We start from the raw sequence: 15,737 nt of genomic DNA, 5'->3' as shown, positions 1-15,737 counted from the left end.
ACTACAACCTCTGTTCTATCCATCACCCTTCACCCCCTCTGTGGTTCACCAATTTCCTTCTGGCTCCCAGCTAACCCTTCCCACCCTGACCTCACTACATGTGCTCTCTTCGCCCTTCCATTAGTCATGATGAAGCGTTCCCATCCAAAGTGTCAGCCATTCTTTTTCTCCCAGCATTGCTGCTCGACCTGCTGAGTTCCTCCAGCCAATTCTTTTGCTCCTCATTGCAGCCATTTCTTTTGCTCTTGTGTCTGCACAATCTACTAATTTGTTGCTCACTGAACGATAACTGATAAAAAGATGCACAAAAGACTGCAGATGAGGAACAGACACATTGATGTGGCCATGGGTGATGTGCTGAAGGATTGGAGGAAAGCTGGTGTTGTTGAGTTGATTAAGAAAAGCTCCAAGAACAATCCAGGTAATTATACTGGTGACCTTGACATCAGAAGTGGATAAGGTTTTTTTAAATACATCCTAAGAGACTGAGGTGCAAGTTCTTGAATTCATGTATGTTAGGAAGATTAGAGATGCACTTTTTAATTTGCATCTTTACCCTTTCCCTAGCTGCAGTAAATAACTATCGGAAATGTTGTTCTTCTGGCAGCACATGAAGCACAGATGCCTCTTCCTGCCACGAAATGGACTAACAAGGTCTGGCCTGCAGCCTCTCTGCTTCAAAAGAATCAGACAATCCTTAAGTGGGACTTGGGCCCGACCCAGCGATTTCCTTGTACTTCCTATGAGGTGGCCCACTGAGTCTCTTCAGCACTTTTATTTGTTCAGCAAGAATCTGAGTGGGATGTTCTTTGTGTGGTGTCATGCGGCAGCTCACTGACCTATGAGAGCAGCAGGTCATGCAATGACATGATCGAATCATTGCTAACTTGCAATGCGCTTGGCTAATTTTAGAAGGAAAAGCTCCGAAATGCTGGAGGAACTCAGCCAGTCTTGCAGCGTCCATTGTTGACATTTTGAGCCTGAGCCCTTCAAGGAATAAGCAAAATAATAGGATATCTCAGAATAGAGACTGTGCTGGCCTGGGGAGGAGTCCAGACCAACAGAAGGTGTTAATTGGATATGATATGGGGAGAGGTGAGAATGGATTTTTGTCTGCGTGAAAGGAGACAGAGGGAAACGGGAGAAGATCTGGGGGATGGCAATAGGAAGAAGTGGTGGGGTGGCGGGGGGGGGGGGGGGGGGATTTAACGAAAGCCAGACAAGATGTTAATATCATCTGGTTGGAGGGTGCCCAGACAGAAGATTTGTTCTAATGACATATTGGGTACATTTCACCTCCACTTGTGCTCCTGGATCTAAATCAAACTCTTCTCTCAGAATCAGGTTCATTGTCACGAATATGTGTCACAAAATTTGTTATTTTGAGGCAGAAAACCTCCGTCAGATCACGCCTCAACATCTTCCACTCCAGGGGAAGTAGAGCAGCCTATCGACTTTCCCCTTGTAATTGTAATCCAGGTAATATCCTGGTGAATCTCCTCTCCCTTCACTTGCAGGTCTCTTGCCTTCTCAGTCTGTGCAACATTTAACATTTTGCTTCAATTATTTTATGTATTTTTGTTCAAGTTTAGTATCATCCGATTGTACAAGTACAACTTGACGAAACAGCATTCTCCGATTCTCGGTGCTAAAATCTGCAAATGCACAACAAGACATAACGCGCATGCGGACAAACAATACATATGCTGTATGCCTACGCATTTATAAAAATAAATGAATATAGTAAAATCCCTGGTGTCTGGCATCTCTGGGGATTGGTAGATGCCAGATAAGTGAATTTTCCAGTTGCTTGAGATTGCAGATTGTATGATTGGCGAGGTGCACCAATTTTATACCTGTATTTTTTTAATCTGTTAATTTTCTGCATTTTTTTTTTTGCTATTGCAACGTTTGATTTCTCCCTTGAGTCGGACATTTAGTGGCTTGAACCAGTTAGATGCCTCGACTGGTGACTTGTGTGGGCTGCTCATTTGGTTATGGAGAATCTGTGCACAGTTTTACTGAGGCCCTTCGACCCAGTGTCCAAAGCTTTTCACAATGTCCTCATTCTAGCCTCAGCAATTAATCTACCTTAATGCATTTTAAGACCTCTAGCAACACCTCTTCTGCAATGTGGTGTTCCCAAAAATCCATGACTGCCTCCACGATAAATACACACAAGAAACATTTTCTTAGAACATTGAACATTGCAGTACAGGCCCTTCAGCCCACAAAGTTGTGCCGACCTATGTAAACCAACTCCACAGCAATCTAATCCATCCCTACCTCACACCAATAACTCTTTCTTGCTTCCATGTACCTATCTAAAATTTTCAAATATCCCTATTGTACCACACTCTACCACCACTCCTTGTAATGCATTCGAGGCAACCACCGCTCTGTGTAAAAAGAAACTTGCCTCTGACATCTTGTCCTTCTCGAGTAGCTACAAACTTAAATGACCACACTCATCCTTTCAGGGCCCTATCCCCTCCTGATTTTCTTTTGTGGCCTACAATGTACTTGTAGTGTATCTTTGGATTCTTCCTTGCCTTGTTTGCCAAAACTTTTTTGTTAACGTATAAATGTTGATGTCAGATTGCTGAAAATTCTGTGTCTGAGTTTATCCAGAGTTAACACTTGTCTGGTATTTCTTTCTGGTAGATCTGATAAATTTCACCGCAGGTCTGCCTCAGGAACCATCAGCTGTCCTATTTGTATGGATGGTTACACAGAGGTAAGCCAACGTCTTTGGAGAATTGAAAGTGTAAAATTCTGACGTTTCCATTCCGAGAAGGATTGGTCATAAGTCGGGGACTATCTGTGTTGAACATATAACAAACTTGCATGTATGTACAGAGCTCCTCTTTTGGGTTACTGTATGCTGAGACAAATTAGGAAATGCCTCTTCCATTGTAGCAACCAATTGAGGATAGGTGATCATTCAATGAGATTTAGCATCCTATCTGGCATCTACCCAGCCAATGTACAGCTTTTCCTGATCTAAGATGGATGGTACAGTTGACCTTGCTTAATTTAAAGGACTCAACTCCAGGATGCAAGTGTGTGAACTTGGCCACTGATTACAGTTGTGTAAGTTTAACAGCTCGGAAGCAGGCCCTTCGGCCCAAAGTCCGTCCCAGCCAGGTTGTCATCCTAAGCTAATTCTGTTTTCCTCTGTGCACTAAATAGCTTTTGAGCATTGCAATTGAACCTGCTTCTCCCACTTTCTCTGACAGCTCGTTCCACACACACACACACACACACCATTGTGGAAAAAGCTGCCCCTCAGGTCACCTTTAAATCTTCCCCTCCTGCCTCAAATCTTTAGGCCATAAGACACAGGAGCAGAAATAGACTATTTGGCCCATCGAGTATGCCCTCCCATTTAATCAAGAGCTTAACTATTTTCCTACTCAGCCCCACTGCTGATCCTCCCCATAACTTTTGATGCCCTGGCTAATCAAGAACCAAGCAATCTCTGCCTGAAATACACTGAGTGACCTGTCTTCCTCAACCACCTGTGGCGAGGAGGGGAGTCACGTGATGGAGTAGTGGCCGGTCAGGGAACTCCAGCCCTCTCCGGAAAATTTTTTTAAAAATACACAAAACACAAAGGTACAAGAATAAAAATTAAAACAAAGTGAAAGTAAAGGTGGGAAGAAAATGGCAGCGAAGAAAGAAAAGTCGAAAGCAACGGGAAGAAGAGAAGAAGAAAGAACGTCGGAAGAAGGTGAAGGCCTTACCTGTCCGAGGAGGCCCGCCGCGGAGAGAGAAGCCCACTCCCTAAGGTCAGTGGAAGTCCCGAGCTCGGGACTACAAAAATGGCTCGCGGAGCCAAGTAAAAGTGCGCAACCACGCATGCGCGACTCCTCGCGCATGCGCGATGTGCATGAAAAAAAAAACACTGACAGGAGGGTGGAACAGCTGAGGAGTCGATCTCCACAGCTGAGAATGACAGCTACAACACAACAACAGGAAGAGAACGTTGAAAACAACGAGAACAAGAAAGAAGAGAGTAAAAAGAAAACAAGGAAACAACAGATGACCAACCCAGAGGAAGAAGAAGAAGAAGAACATAGAGAAATGGAAGAAGAAGGGAAAGGCAAGACAATGGATATATTTTTTTTAAAGAATATATGGAATCAGTAAAAGAATGGCAATTACAAGAATTTAGTGAAATAAAAAGAATTAAAAGTGCAGAAGAAAAAATGAATAGAATAGAGATGGTCATGTCAGATATAGGAAAAAGAGTGGACAAGGTGGAAGAACGAGAAACAGCCGTAGAAATGGAAGTAGAGGACTTAAAAGAGAAATTAGAAGAATCTAATAAAAAAGTTAAAGAGACACAAGAGCTGTTAGCTCAGAAGATAGATATAATGGAAAACTATAATAGAAGAAATAATATAAAGATAGTGGGCCTGAAGGAAGATGAAGAAGGCAAGAATATGAGAGAATTTATAAAAGATTGGATCCCCAGGGTCCTAGGAAGATCAGAATTACAGGAAGAAATGGAAATAGAAAGGGCACATAGAACATTAGCCCCGAAACCACAACCACAGCAAAAACCAAGATCCATTTTAGTAAAATTCTTAAGATATACAACAAGAGAAAATATATTGGAGAAAGCAATGAAGAAAATAAGAGAAGACAAAAAGCCACTGGAATACAAAGGTCAAATTTTTTTTTTTTATCCAGACATAAGTTTTGAACTCCTGAAGAAGAGAAAGGAGTTTAATACAGCAAAAGCGATCCTATGGAAAAAAGGATATAAATTTATGCTAAAGTACCCAGCGGTACTTAAAATAGTTATTCCAGGGCAGCAAAACAGTCTATTCTCGGATCCAGAGGAAGCACGAAAATTTGCAGAACAACTACAAAACAGGCAGAGAGATGAAGACATGTAACGAGAGTAAAAACAAAGTGAAAACAATGACCACAAACTATATGTATGTGTGTATATGGGTATATATATATAGAGAGAGAGAGGAAGTAAGGAGGGAATTAAGAGAGTGACCTTTGTTATATATGAAAATTGAAATCTTTTCTGGGGGGGCTGGGTGGGGAGGAGTTACGGTCACTGCGAAATCAGTTGACGCTTGCGAGTGAATTCGCAAATCCAAACGGAGAGGGGAGATGTGGTTGCCCGACAAGGGATAAAGGGCAACTCAGGAAGGGGAGGGGATAGTGGGGTTAAAGAAATTTTAGATAGGAGAATAAGGGAAATGTTTGATGTTTTAGAAATGTTGTCTTATAAAGTGTTCAAAACAAGAAAGCAGAAATGGATAAGAAGGAAAGGTGATGATGAGGAAACGGAAAGGGAAGATAAACAAAGTATGAAATGGCTACGTTGAACTATATGACTTTAAATATTAACGGAATACATAACCAAATCAAAAGGAAGAAGCTGCTAAATTTACTGAAAAAAGAAATAATTGATAGAGCATTCGTGCAAGAAACACATTTAACTGAAATGGAGCACAAGAAATTAAAGAGAGATTGGGTAGGACACGTAACAGCAGCGTCATATAATTCAAAAGCTCGAAGAGTAGCTATATTAATCAGTAAAAATGTACCAATTAAAATAGAAGAGGAAATAATAGATCCAGCAGGGAGATATGAAATGATAAAATGTCAGATATATTTGGAGTTTTGGAATTTACTCAATGTATATTCACCTAACGAAGAAGATCAAAAATTTATGCAAGATATTTTTTTTGAAGATAGCAGACACGCAAGAGAACATACTAATAGGAGGGGATTTCAACCTTAATTTGGATTCAAACATGGATAAAACGGGGAAAAAAATTAACAGAAAGAACAAAATAACCAAATTTATAATTAAATCGATGCAAGAAATGCAACTTTTGGATATATGGAGGAAACAACACCCAAAGGAAAAGGAATATTCATATTATTCGGCTAGACATAAAACATACTCAAGAATAGACCTATTCCTGTTATCAGCTCGTATACAAGACAGAGTAAGAAAAACAGAATATCAAGCTAGAATATTATCGGACCACTCATCCCTGATATTGACAATAGAGTTAGAGGACATCCCTCCAAGAATGTATAGATGGAGATTAAACTCCATGCTACTTAAAAGGCAGGATTTTAGAATTCATTGAAAGACAAATTAAAATGTATTTTGAAATAAATACGGAATCAGTGGAAGATAAGTTTATACTATGGGATGCAATGAAAGCGTTCATTAGAGGGCAAATAATAAGTTATGTAACCAAGATGAAGAAGGACTATAATCAGGAAACAGAGCAGTTGGAAAGGGAAATAGTAAATATAGAAAAAGAATTAGCAATGAAGGAAGATACAACTAAAAGAAGAGATTTGGCAGATAAAAAAATAAAATATGAAACACTACAAACATATAAGGTGGAGAAGAATATAATGAAGACAAAACAGAAATATTATGAACTGGGTGAAAAAACGCACAAAATCCTAGCATGGCAGCTTAAGACAGAACAAGCTAAGAAAATGGTATTGGCATCAAGGAAAAAAGAGAAACAAATCACATATAATCCAAGGGAGATTAATGAAAACTTCAGAGAATTCTACGAACAATTATACCAAACTGAAAACAAAGGGAAAGAAGACAAAATAGATGAATTTTTAACTAAAATTGAACTACCAAAATTACAAATAGAGGAACAAAATAAATTAACAGAACCATTTGAAATAGTAGAAATAAAAGAGATAATAAAAAAACTACCGAATAATAAAACACCAGGAGAGGATGGATTCTCAATAGAATTCTAGAAAACATTTAAAGATTTATTAATTCCTCCCCTCCTGGAAGTAATCAACCAGATTGATAAAACACAAAGTTTACCAGATTCATGCAAAACAGCAATAATTACAGTAATACCAAAGACAGGGAAAGATCCACTCGCACCAGCGTCATATAGATCAATATCTGTACTTAACACAGATTATAAGATAATAGCTAAACTATTAGCAAACAGATTAGCCGACTATGTACCTAAAATAGTGAATCTAGACCAAACTGGATTTATTAAAAAAAGACGAACAACAGATAATATTTGTAAATTTATTAACTTAATTCATGCAGTAGAAGGGAATAAAGCTCCAACAGTAGCAGTTGCTTTAGACGCAGAGAAGGCCTTTGACAGAGTACAATGGAATTATTTATTCAAAATATTACAAAAATTCAGTTTACCAGAGAAGTATATTAATTGGATTAAAGTATTATATAAGGGGCCATTGGCGAAAGAGACAGTAAATGGATATATATCAAAGCAATTTAACTTAAGCAGATCAACAAGGCAGGGATGCCCACTATCACCCTTATTGTCCGCGTTAGCTATAGAACCACTAGCAGAATTGATAAGAACAGAAAATAAAATAAAAGGGATAAAAATAAAAGACAAGGAATATAAAATCAGTTTATTTGCAGATGACGTTATAGTGTACTTAACAGAACCAGAAATATCAATAAAAGAATTACATAAGAAATTGAAGGAATATGGAGAAGTGTCGGGTTACAAGATTAACGCAAATAAAAGTGAAGCAATGCTAATGAATAATGCGGATTTCTCAAAATTTAAGAAAGAATCACCATTCAGATGGCAAATGCAAGCAATACGATACCGAGGTATACAAACAAATAAAAATCTCGGCCATCTATATAAACTCAATTATTATCCACTAATGAAAAAATTACAGGACGACTTAGAGCATTGGAAAGATTTACCACTAACACTAATAGGAAGGATAAACTGTATTAAAATGAACAAGGATACAATACCTATTTCAGGCATTGCCAATACACTTGATGGAGAAATTCTTCAAGGAGTTAAAGAAAATAATAAGGAAATTTTTATGGAAAGGGGGGAAACCGAGGATAGCACTAGATAAATTAACAGAATGGTATAAACAAGGAGGCTTACAACTGCCAAACTTTAAAAATTATTATAGAGCCACACAATTAAGATACCTATCAGATTTTTATCAAACAAGGGAAAAGCCAGATTGGACTAGATTAGAACTAGATAAAATAGGGGAGAAGATACCCGAACATATATTATATAAATGGGATGAAAAATTGGTACAACGTAGGAATTCTCCAGTATTACATCATCTGCTCAATATTTGGAAGAAAATTCATGTAGAAAGGAATAAAACAAATTACCAATTACCAAAACTAATACTGACGCAAAATCAGCTAATCCCTTTTACAATAGATAACCTTTCCTTTAGAGAATGGGAGAAAAAAAGGATCAAAAGAATAGAAAATTGTTTTTCAAGAAATAAATTACTATCCTTTGAACAAATGAAGGATAAATATAATATAACTCAAGATACAGTGTTGGCATACTACCAACTGAAATCCTACTTGAAGGACAAATTGGGAAGCAGTCTGAGGTTACCAGAGGGAAGTAACTTTGAATATGTGATTACAGATACAATGATAATCAAAAAATTTATAACAAACATGTATATTAAACTGCAAGAAAAGGAGAATGAGGAAACAAATGGTAAAACTAAACAAAAATGGGAACAAGATTTAAACATAAAGATAAAGAAGGAAACATGGGAGAAGTTATGCTCTGGAACTATGAGAAATGCAATAAATACGAGGTTATGTATGATACAATATAAATGGATACACAGGCTATACATGACACCTCAAAAGTTAAAGAAATGGGACCCAACAGTGTCTGACAGATGTTTTCGTTGTAAAGAAGAAATGGGAACAACAATTCATGCAATCTGGACGTGTGAGAAAGTGAAAAAATTTTGGGAAGATGTAAACCAGATATTAAATAAAATTACAGAAAGCAATATACCAAAAAACCCAGAGATCTTTCTCCTAAGTAACATAAAAAACAAAGAATTTGGACTTGATTTGGATGGTGCACAAAAAAGATTTGTTAGGATAGCCCTAGCCGTAGCAAAAAAATGTATTATGTCAGCCTGGAAATTAGAAGATAACTTGAGAATACAAGAATGGTATATAGAAATGAATAAATGTATTCCATTAGAAAAAAATAACATATAATTTAAGAAATAATATTACAATATTTGAACAAATATGGGAGCCATACATGAAACACAATAGAGAAAACCTACCGGGGACATCTACCACCTAAAATGACAGAAGGAGAAGGAAATGAAAAGAATTGACTCTGGAATTTATTGTTTATTTTTATTGAGTGACAACATTGTTTGACGGGTTTAATGTACCTTAGATTCTGTACTTTAAATGAATGGGAGGGGAGGTAGGGAGGGTGGGATGGGAAGAGGGAAGGGGGGGGTAGAAAACGACACTGTATATATTTGAAAAGGAAAATGTATGTATCTTGATCAATGTGGTTTATAGTGTGAAAAATAGAAAAATTAAAAAAAACCACCTTTGGCAATAAATTTCACAATTTTCTACCCACTGGCTAAAGAACTTCCTCCACATCTCTGTTCTAAGTGGACGCCCTTCAATCCTGAAGTTGTGCCCTCTTGTCCTAGACTCTCCCACCATGAGAAACAACCTTTTTACTCAATCCATGCCTTCCAACATTCAAAATGTTTCAATGAGATTCCCCTCATTCTCCTAAATTCTGAGTATGGGCCAAGAGCTACCAAACGTTTCTCATATGATAACCCTTTCATTCCTGGAATCATCCTGATGAACCTCCTCTGAACCCTCTCCAACGTCAATGAATCCTTTCTTAAATGAAGAGCCCAAAACTGCTCTCAATACTACCAAGTGCTGCCCTTGAGTTTTAGATCCCTCAATCCTGAGGGAAAATATTGTGATTATTCACCTCACCTTTTCCCCTATTGATGGTGTAGATCTTTTGAACTCACCCCACAGTCTTCCACCTGCCGGTCTCATGCGTGTAAATATTTTCTGTCTGGAGCGCGAATGCTGATTTACAAATTAATGTATTTCAACTTTGGTGGGCTTAGCACGCTGAACCAGCATGTAACACACACAGGCATGGGGGAAACGTACAAACTCTTTGCAGACAGTGACAGATTCGACCACGGCTTGCTGGCGCTCCAATAGCATCGCACAAAACACTGCACTATCCATTGGGGGCCTTGGGCTCCAGAATCATCAATTGGCTGTGGTGCTGTTCCAACATCTGGTTCCCGATCATTGATCAAACAGCGTCTCCCCCTTGTCTTCAGCAAAGAAAAATGAACAGATAAGATAAAGAAAATCTGCAGATACTGGGGTTAAGGGTGTAGAAAAGATTGGCACTTTCCAAACAAAAATGCAAGAGATGTTTGTTTCAAGCATTTTGTGCAAGTGGATTTTTAAAGAATTCACAATACTTAGTGTAACATTATTTATAGCACCGACGACCTGCGTTTGAAAGTTCGTGTTCTCTCTGTGTCTGCATGGATTTCATCTGTGTACTCTGGTTTCCTCCCACCCTCAAGGGTATGGGGTTGTCGGTCAATTGGGTGTAATTGGACAGCACGGGTGTAAATGGCTGGAATCAGCTTCAACCGTGCTGTAAATAAAATTTGAAACCTTGTTCAATTTCTTCTAAATGTTTCCGTATTTCATGCAGTGAATTTTTGAGAATCTGGTACAGTCAAATCTTTGTATATAACTCCCTGGTTTAACAAATGCTGCGTGTTTTTAATCAATGGATTTTTGCCCCTAGCAGATATAAAATGTGTCAGTCATTCAGGCATTCTAATTTTCAATTTTAAACTCCATGAATTTAGAGTCTTGAAGAAAGGTTCAAATTGATTTGGCTCTCACTGAATCTAATGTTGCTCTGTTCTCTGGTTTGAGTCACTGTCTGAAAGCCAGTGTATATCTTTGCTGATGCTGTCGGGTTTGTGAATGAACGTTGTTTCTGGTCCTTGCCTAGATTGTCCAAAGCGGGCGCCTCATTGTCTCCACAAAGTGTGGTCATGTCTTCTGCAGCCAGTGCATTCGGGACTCTCTCAAAAACTCGCACACATGTCCGACCTGCAGAAAGAAACTGAACACACGTCAGTACCACCCCATTTACATTTGACTCTGGGGGGCCTCTTTCTGAAATGTATCTACCCCAACGCAGAGTTGGTCATCCTGAAGTCCTCCGACGTTGCTCAGTAGCCGTGGGGCGCTGCCCGTTGGAGACCCAAGTTTGTTGGCAAGAAGACTGCAGCATCAGATGACCATCTGAGCCCACTGACATGCTGTAATTTTGAAAGGGGGTAGGGTGGAAGGGAGAGGGCAACAGCAGTGTGGGTGAGAAATAAAACACCAGCGTGTTCCAGTTGCCAACTAAATTCAGGAGTGTATTTTGTACATGTTTCTTTTATTTTTAAATGCCTCATTGCCATCCCGGCAGAGAGATTGATGAGCATCTCAGTTAGCACAGGGCAACAATGATCTCTGCCATTATTGATTTATGGTTCTCAAGAGGGCTGTTCAGCCTCCTGTTCATATCCCCAACCTACACCAGATGGCACCTTACTGCAGTTGCGACTGGGAAGTCCCCCAACGGTGGAGCATTCAGGATGGGGTGGTGAGGAGAGAAATGCCACCAAACGTTACATGAGGGCCACAAGTTTCTGGTCAGATCAGGCATCCTCAGGAAATCCTTCAAAGCCTTACGTTTATGCAGATGGCTGGCTTTCGAGAAATGTTCAGAGGGTTCGGATTACTTCTATGCATGATTTAAAGTTTCCCTTTTGCATTGGGAACACATGGCCTTTTTTTTCCCCCCCCTTCCCCCTTTTTGAACTGATCTCTAACCAAGGTCCAGAGGAGCACCAACACGTTTGACCAAAGATTCTGAACCTTGGGCGTGTTGAAAACCGCTGCAGCTGGTTTGAGAGATGACAGGTACTTTTGGGAAGTTCAGCATCAAATTTAACATGTTGAAATTCAGAAATTTGCAAAATAAAAGATGAAATTAATTTTAAAAAAAGTTACTGGAACTGTTTTGAGTTAATTGGAGAATTTAATTTTCATTGTGAGGTTTTTGTCAGGTGGTTTATGATTGTTGAATATTACCCTAATCTCCTCTTCTCAATTATAACTGCTATTTGGAATGTTTTTTTGTCATTTAATGAAGAATCTGAGGGCTAAATTAATATGCAATTTTAAAAAAAGCCCCATGTGCATCTCCCAATTGAATGTGCTTTTGTTTTAGGATCAATTGATTTCTGTTTATGATAATTCAGATTGTCATACAGCTGGTTTGTCTTAATTGATGTTGAATCCTTTTGTCCTGGTCCTTCTGCACATTCTCGGTCCTGATGAAGGGCTCCGACCCAAAACATCGATGGTTCTTATTCTGGTGTTTTTTCCACCCCCACCCCTGATGCTGCTCGACTGGTGAGTCCTCCGGCAGGTCGTGCTCAGCAATGGGTCATGGGTCTGGACCTTTGCTGAGCAGCGGTGAGGGCTTAGTCAGCGTGCACCTTACCGCCATTAGATGGAACTTCTGCTGCTTCACTGCTCCAGAGACCCGGTTCGATCCTGACCTCAGTACCACTGTGTGGAGTTTACAGGTTCTCCCTGTGACCTTGAGGATTTCACTCAGGTGGCTCTGGTTTCCTCCCACCTCCTGAGGCTGAGCTTTTGCTTTTATTATCAGTCCTCCATCTTGTTGGGGTGTTGAAGCATTTTGGTCAAGGAAACACAAGATTTTTGAACGTGGAAGAAACTGCAGTGGAGGGTTCAGGAGTTCAGCCAAAGCCTTCCTGATGGCCACAGACCATTCTTGTCCCACATTGCCAACTCACCATTCACAGTACTAGGCGATTATCTTTTTAAAGGTTTATTTCTGCCAAGTTATAACTAGTACACAGAAGTTTCTTCTGTGAGCAGTCATATGGATCAACTCTAACATTCAATTGGCATCTTAAAGTGGAAGAACAAAAGTACAGGGTAACAATGAAAAACATCAATCAAGTTTATTGGTCACAAAATAGCTCGTTACAGTGGGAAGGCTCCTTCTGCAGATGGTCTAACAGGTTATCTTTAACATTCATGCAGTCATATAAACAATTACACAGCGTAGGGCTATGATGAAAAGGAAGATTGATTGGTCCCATGAGAGCATGGTTGTGGGGCTCAGGAGCTTGATGGCTGTGGGAAAGAAACTCTTTATAAGTTCATGTGTGATTTCACACCATTGAGCCTTCTCAGTGATGTGAAAAAGTCTGATCAATGCTGGAAGGCTTACTGAGTTCCTCCAACATTTGTGTTCTCACCTTCAACATGTTGGCTGCCTGGCCCAGACAGCAGGAGTTGCAGATGGGGTCCGCAAAGGAGAAGGGTTTGTGTGTTCTGAGCCTTCCAGCCGTGAGCAGAGCAGCTCCTGTTCCACACTGATGCATCCAACAAGTATGATGCACCTGGAGAGGGGTAAAGAGAATCAAGTTTATTGTCACTGGATTGCACAAGTATTACCTGATGAACCAGCATTCTCCAGTCCTCAGTGTAAATCACGCAGACACATGGGACATAACACACACACACACACACACACACACACACACTCTAAGAATGCATATGCAGGGAAAATACATATTTAAAAATAAATTTTTTTTTAGAGAATAGTAGTCTCAGATGGTCAGTGCGAGCAGTTCCTTTGGTCGTTCAGCGTTCTCACTGCCCGTGGGAAGAAGCTGTTCCTCGGCCTGGTGGAGCTGGCTCTGGCACCTCTATCCCTTCCCCGACGGGAGCAGCTGGAAGATGCTGGGTGCAGTGTGGTCGGGATCTTAAATAGTTTGTGCACCCTCTTAAGACGATGATCCTGGTCGATCACGTTGGTGGAGGGGGCGGGGGTGGGGGGCGGAGAGAGAAACTTAACCTCCAATCCATTTTTCCACTGCTGTAGAATCAATTTATTATCCAGCTTACAAAGCCCTCTCGCCACCACCTCTTCTTGAATCTACCTTCAACAAGAAGTCAGGTGGCAAATTCTATCTCATTGAAACAGGAGAATAGAGCATTGTGGTCCTGGAGCAAGTCAAAACTGGCCATTAACTACCATTCACATGAGTCTTGACATTAATCCCATTCCCATCAGCATCCCCAGATTCAACCATTCATCTGCACACAAGGGACCATTTACAATGTCCAAGGAAAATAATTGATCAAGAGGCATAGATGAAGATTCCCCATCATTAACTAGTGCAGAGAATGGAAGAGCAGGCATGTTTACAGAATGCTGGAGTTTTGCTGAATGCAGTGTGGACCAGAGGAGAACACCCTTCAGGGGAGGGGGGGTACAGAGGAAGTTTCTGAGGATGATGCCTGGGATGAAATGTTTCAGTTGTGAGAAGAGGTTGGGGTGATGAGGGAGTTGATGGCGTGAACAGAATTGCAAGGAACGTAGATGGGGTGGAGAACTTCACGGCAGAGGTGCCTCAAACTGGAGGGTGTGAATTTTGGATGCTGGGCAGGGAGTTTGGAGGGGAACTGAGGAAGAACATCTTCATCCAGAGGGTGGTTGGAGGCAGAGACTATTACAAGTGTCTCAATGAATTCCCACGGCAGAGTAGATGGCAGACCCAGAGCTGGTACATGGGAATAGTATAGATGGACTGAAGGTCCTTGTCCATTGTATGACTATAAAGCACACAATAAACATTGCTAGAAGTACTGCTCTGCTCAAGACTGAAACCATTTACAGCAGGTGGTGAACACAGCTCAGAACATCACATAAAGTTCCCTCCCCTCCTCGGACTTCAAATTCTACAGCCAATGCACTCCCTCTTATCTGGGAGAAGGCTGAAGTGTGTGAAATAAGACTGTTTCTTCACTGCAGCCATCAGGCTCAAAGTTCAGATTTCTGGTCAGAGTACATGCATGACACCACATATAACCTGAGATCCTTTTTCCTGTGGGCCAGGTAGAATTACCAGTAGCACAAAAAAACTGTACTCAAGAAAAGAGAAGTTTACAGAAAAGAGAAATGTAAACAAATGGCCTGCAATACAGAGGGAATAAATCAGTAAATAAGACCTGTAAAGGACCCCAAAACCCAGCAGCAATAGACATTCACCAAGACAAGTGGCTTTCAAAACAAAAGTTATTTTAAATCAACTTCAAACATGAAAATAGAATCAAACATTAACTTAACTATACTTAACTCACCCAAATTCAAGAAAAGTTCTTTGGTTCATCGTTCAATCTCACTTTTTCTTCCAAGTTCTCTGGTTGAAGGCAATCACCAATGTTGTGTACAGAATTAAATGTTTACCACTCAGGAATGTTTGCAGAGAGAGATATTTGTTGCTCCAGGATTTCCACAACTGGAGATATCCCCTACTAGTCACCTTAGGGTCTCGCTGATGACCCATCAGGGTCTTCTAGATGGTAACCTCTTTCTTCAAGCTACCACAGAGTTCCATTCCTTCCTCTATTTCAAGAGAAACATCAGACAGATAGCACTTCCAGCCATGTACTGCTCTGGAACTTGCTTTCTTCAGTTTCAAACAGTTTTCCCTGGATTGCACTTTCAGTTACTTGTCTGTCCCACACACTGACTGACTGACTGAGCTGTTAACTTAACTCTCTCTTCCAACTGAAACTCCAAAGAGAGCATGTGACTCATGTCTTACAAAACCCCCACCTTCCTGAGCAAAACAAGAAGGCTTTTTTCATGTGCATTCTACGCTAAGAAAGCGCAACGCTGGCCACCTGAAGGACACAGCTGCACTGGATGCGTCTCTGAGCACACTCCGGCTCCTGATCAGCAGCCTGACCCTTTAACATCCACTTTCAGTCAGCT

At 40.3% G+C, this 15,737-nt stretch overlaps 1 protein-coding gene and 1 long non-coding RNA gene across 2 annotated transcripts in view; one reads left to right on the top strand and one right to left on the bottom strand.

Moving 5' to 3' along the window:
- The window catches only part of cfap99 (cilia and flagella associated protein 99), a 264,896-nt gene extending 253,622 nt beyond the window's left edge, over positions 1-11,274 (top strand). Inside the window, exons 20-21 of the mRNA XM_069942179.1 lie at positions 2,665-2,737; positions 10,869-11,274. Coding sequence (XP_069798280.1) covers positions 2,665-2,737; positions 10,869-11,018 — 223 coding nt within the window. The 3' untranslated portion in view covers positions 11,019-11,274. The remainder of the gene's footprint in view (positions 1-2,664; positions 2,738-10,868) is intronic.
- Positions 11,275-12,923: 1,649 nt separating this feature from the next.
- On the bottom strand, positions 12,924-15,508 carry LOC138746095 (uncharacterized). Its single transcript, XR_011346707.1, has 3 exons — positions 15,101-15,508; positions 13,210-13,353; positions 12,924-13,084 (listed from the first exon to the last, which is right to left on the bottom strand). It is a non-coding gene; the product is annotated as an uncharacterized lncRNA (long non-coding RNA).
- Between the last annotated feature and the right edge of the window lie 229 nt (positions 15,509-15,737).

This window comes from Narcine bancroftii, chromosome 1 (assembly GCF_036971445.1).
Source record: "Narcine bancroftii isolate sNarBan1 chromosome 1, sNarBan1.hap1, whole genome shotgun sequence".
NCBI lineage: Eukaryota > Metazoa > Chordata > Chondrichthyes > Torpediniformes > Narcinidae > Narcine > Narcine bancroftii.
This window is presented reverse-complemented; position numbering and strand designations above follow the sequence as displayed.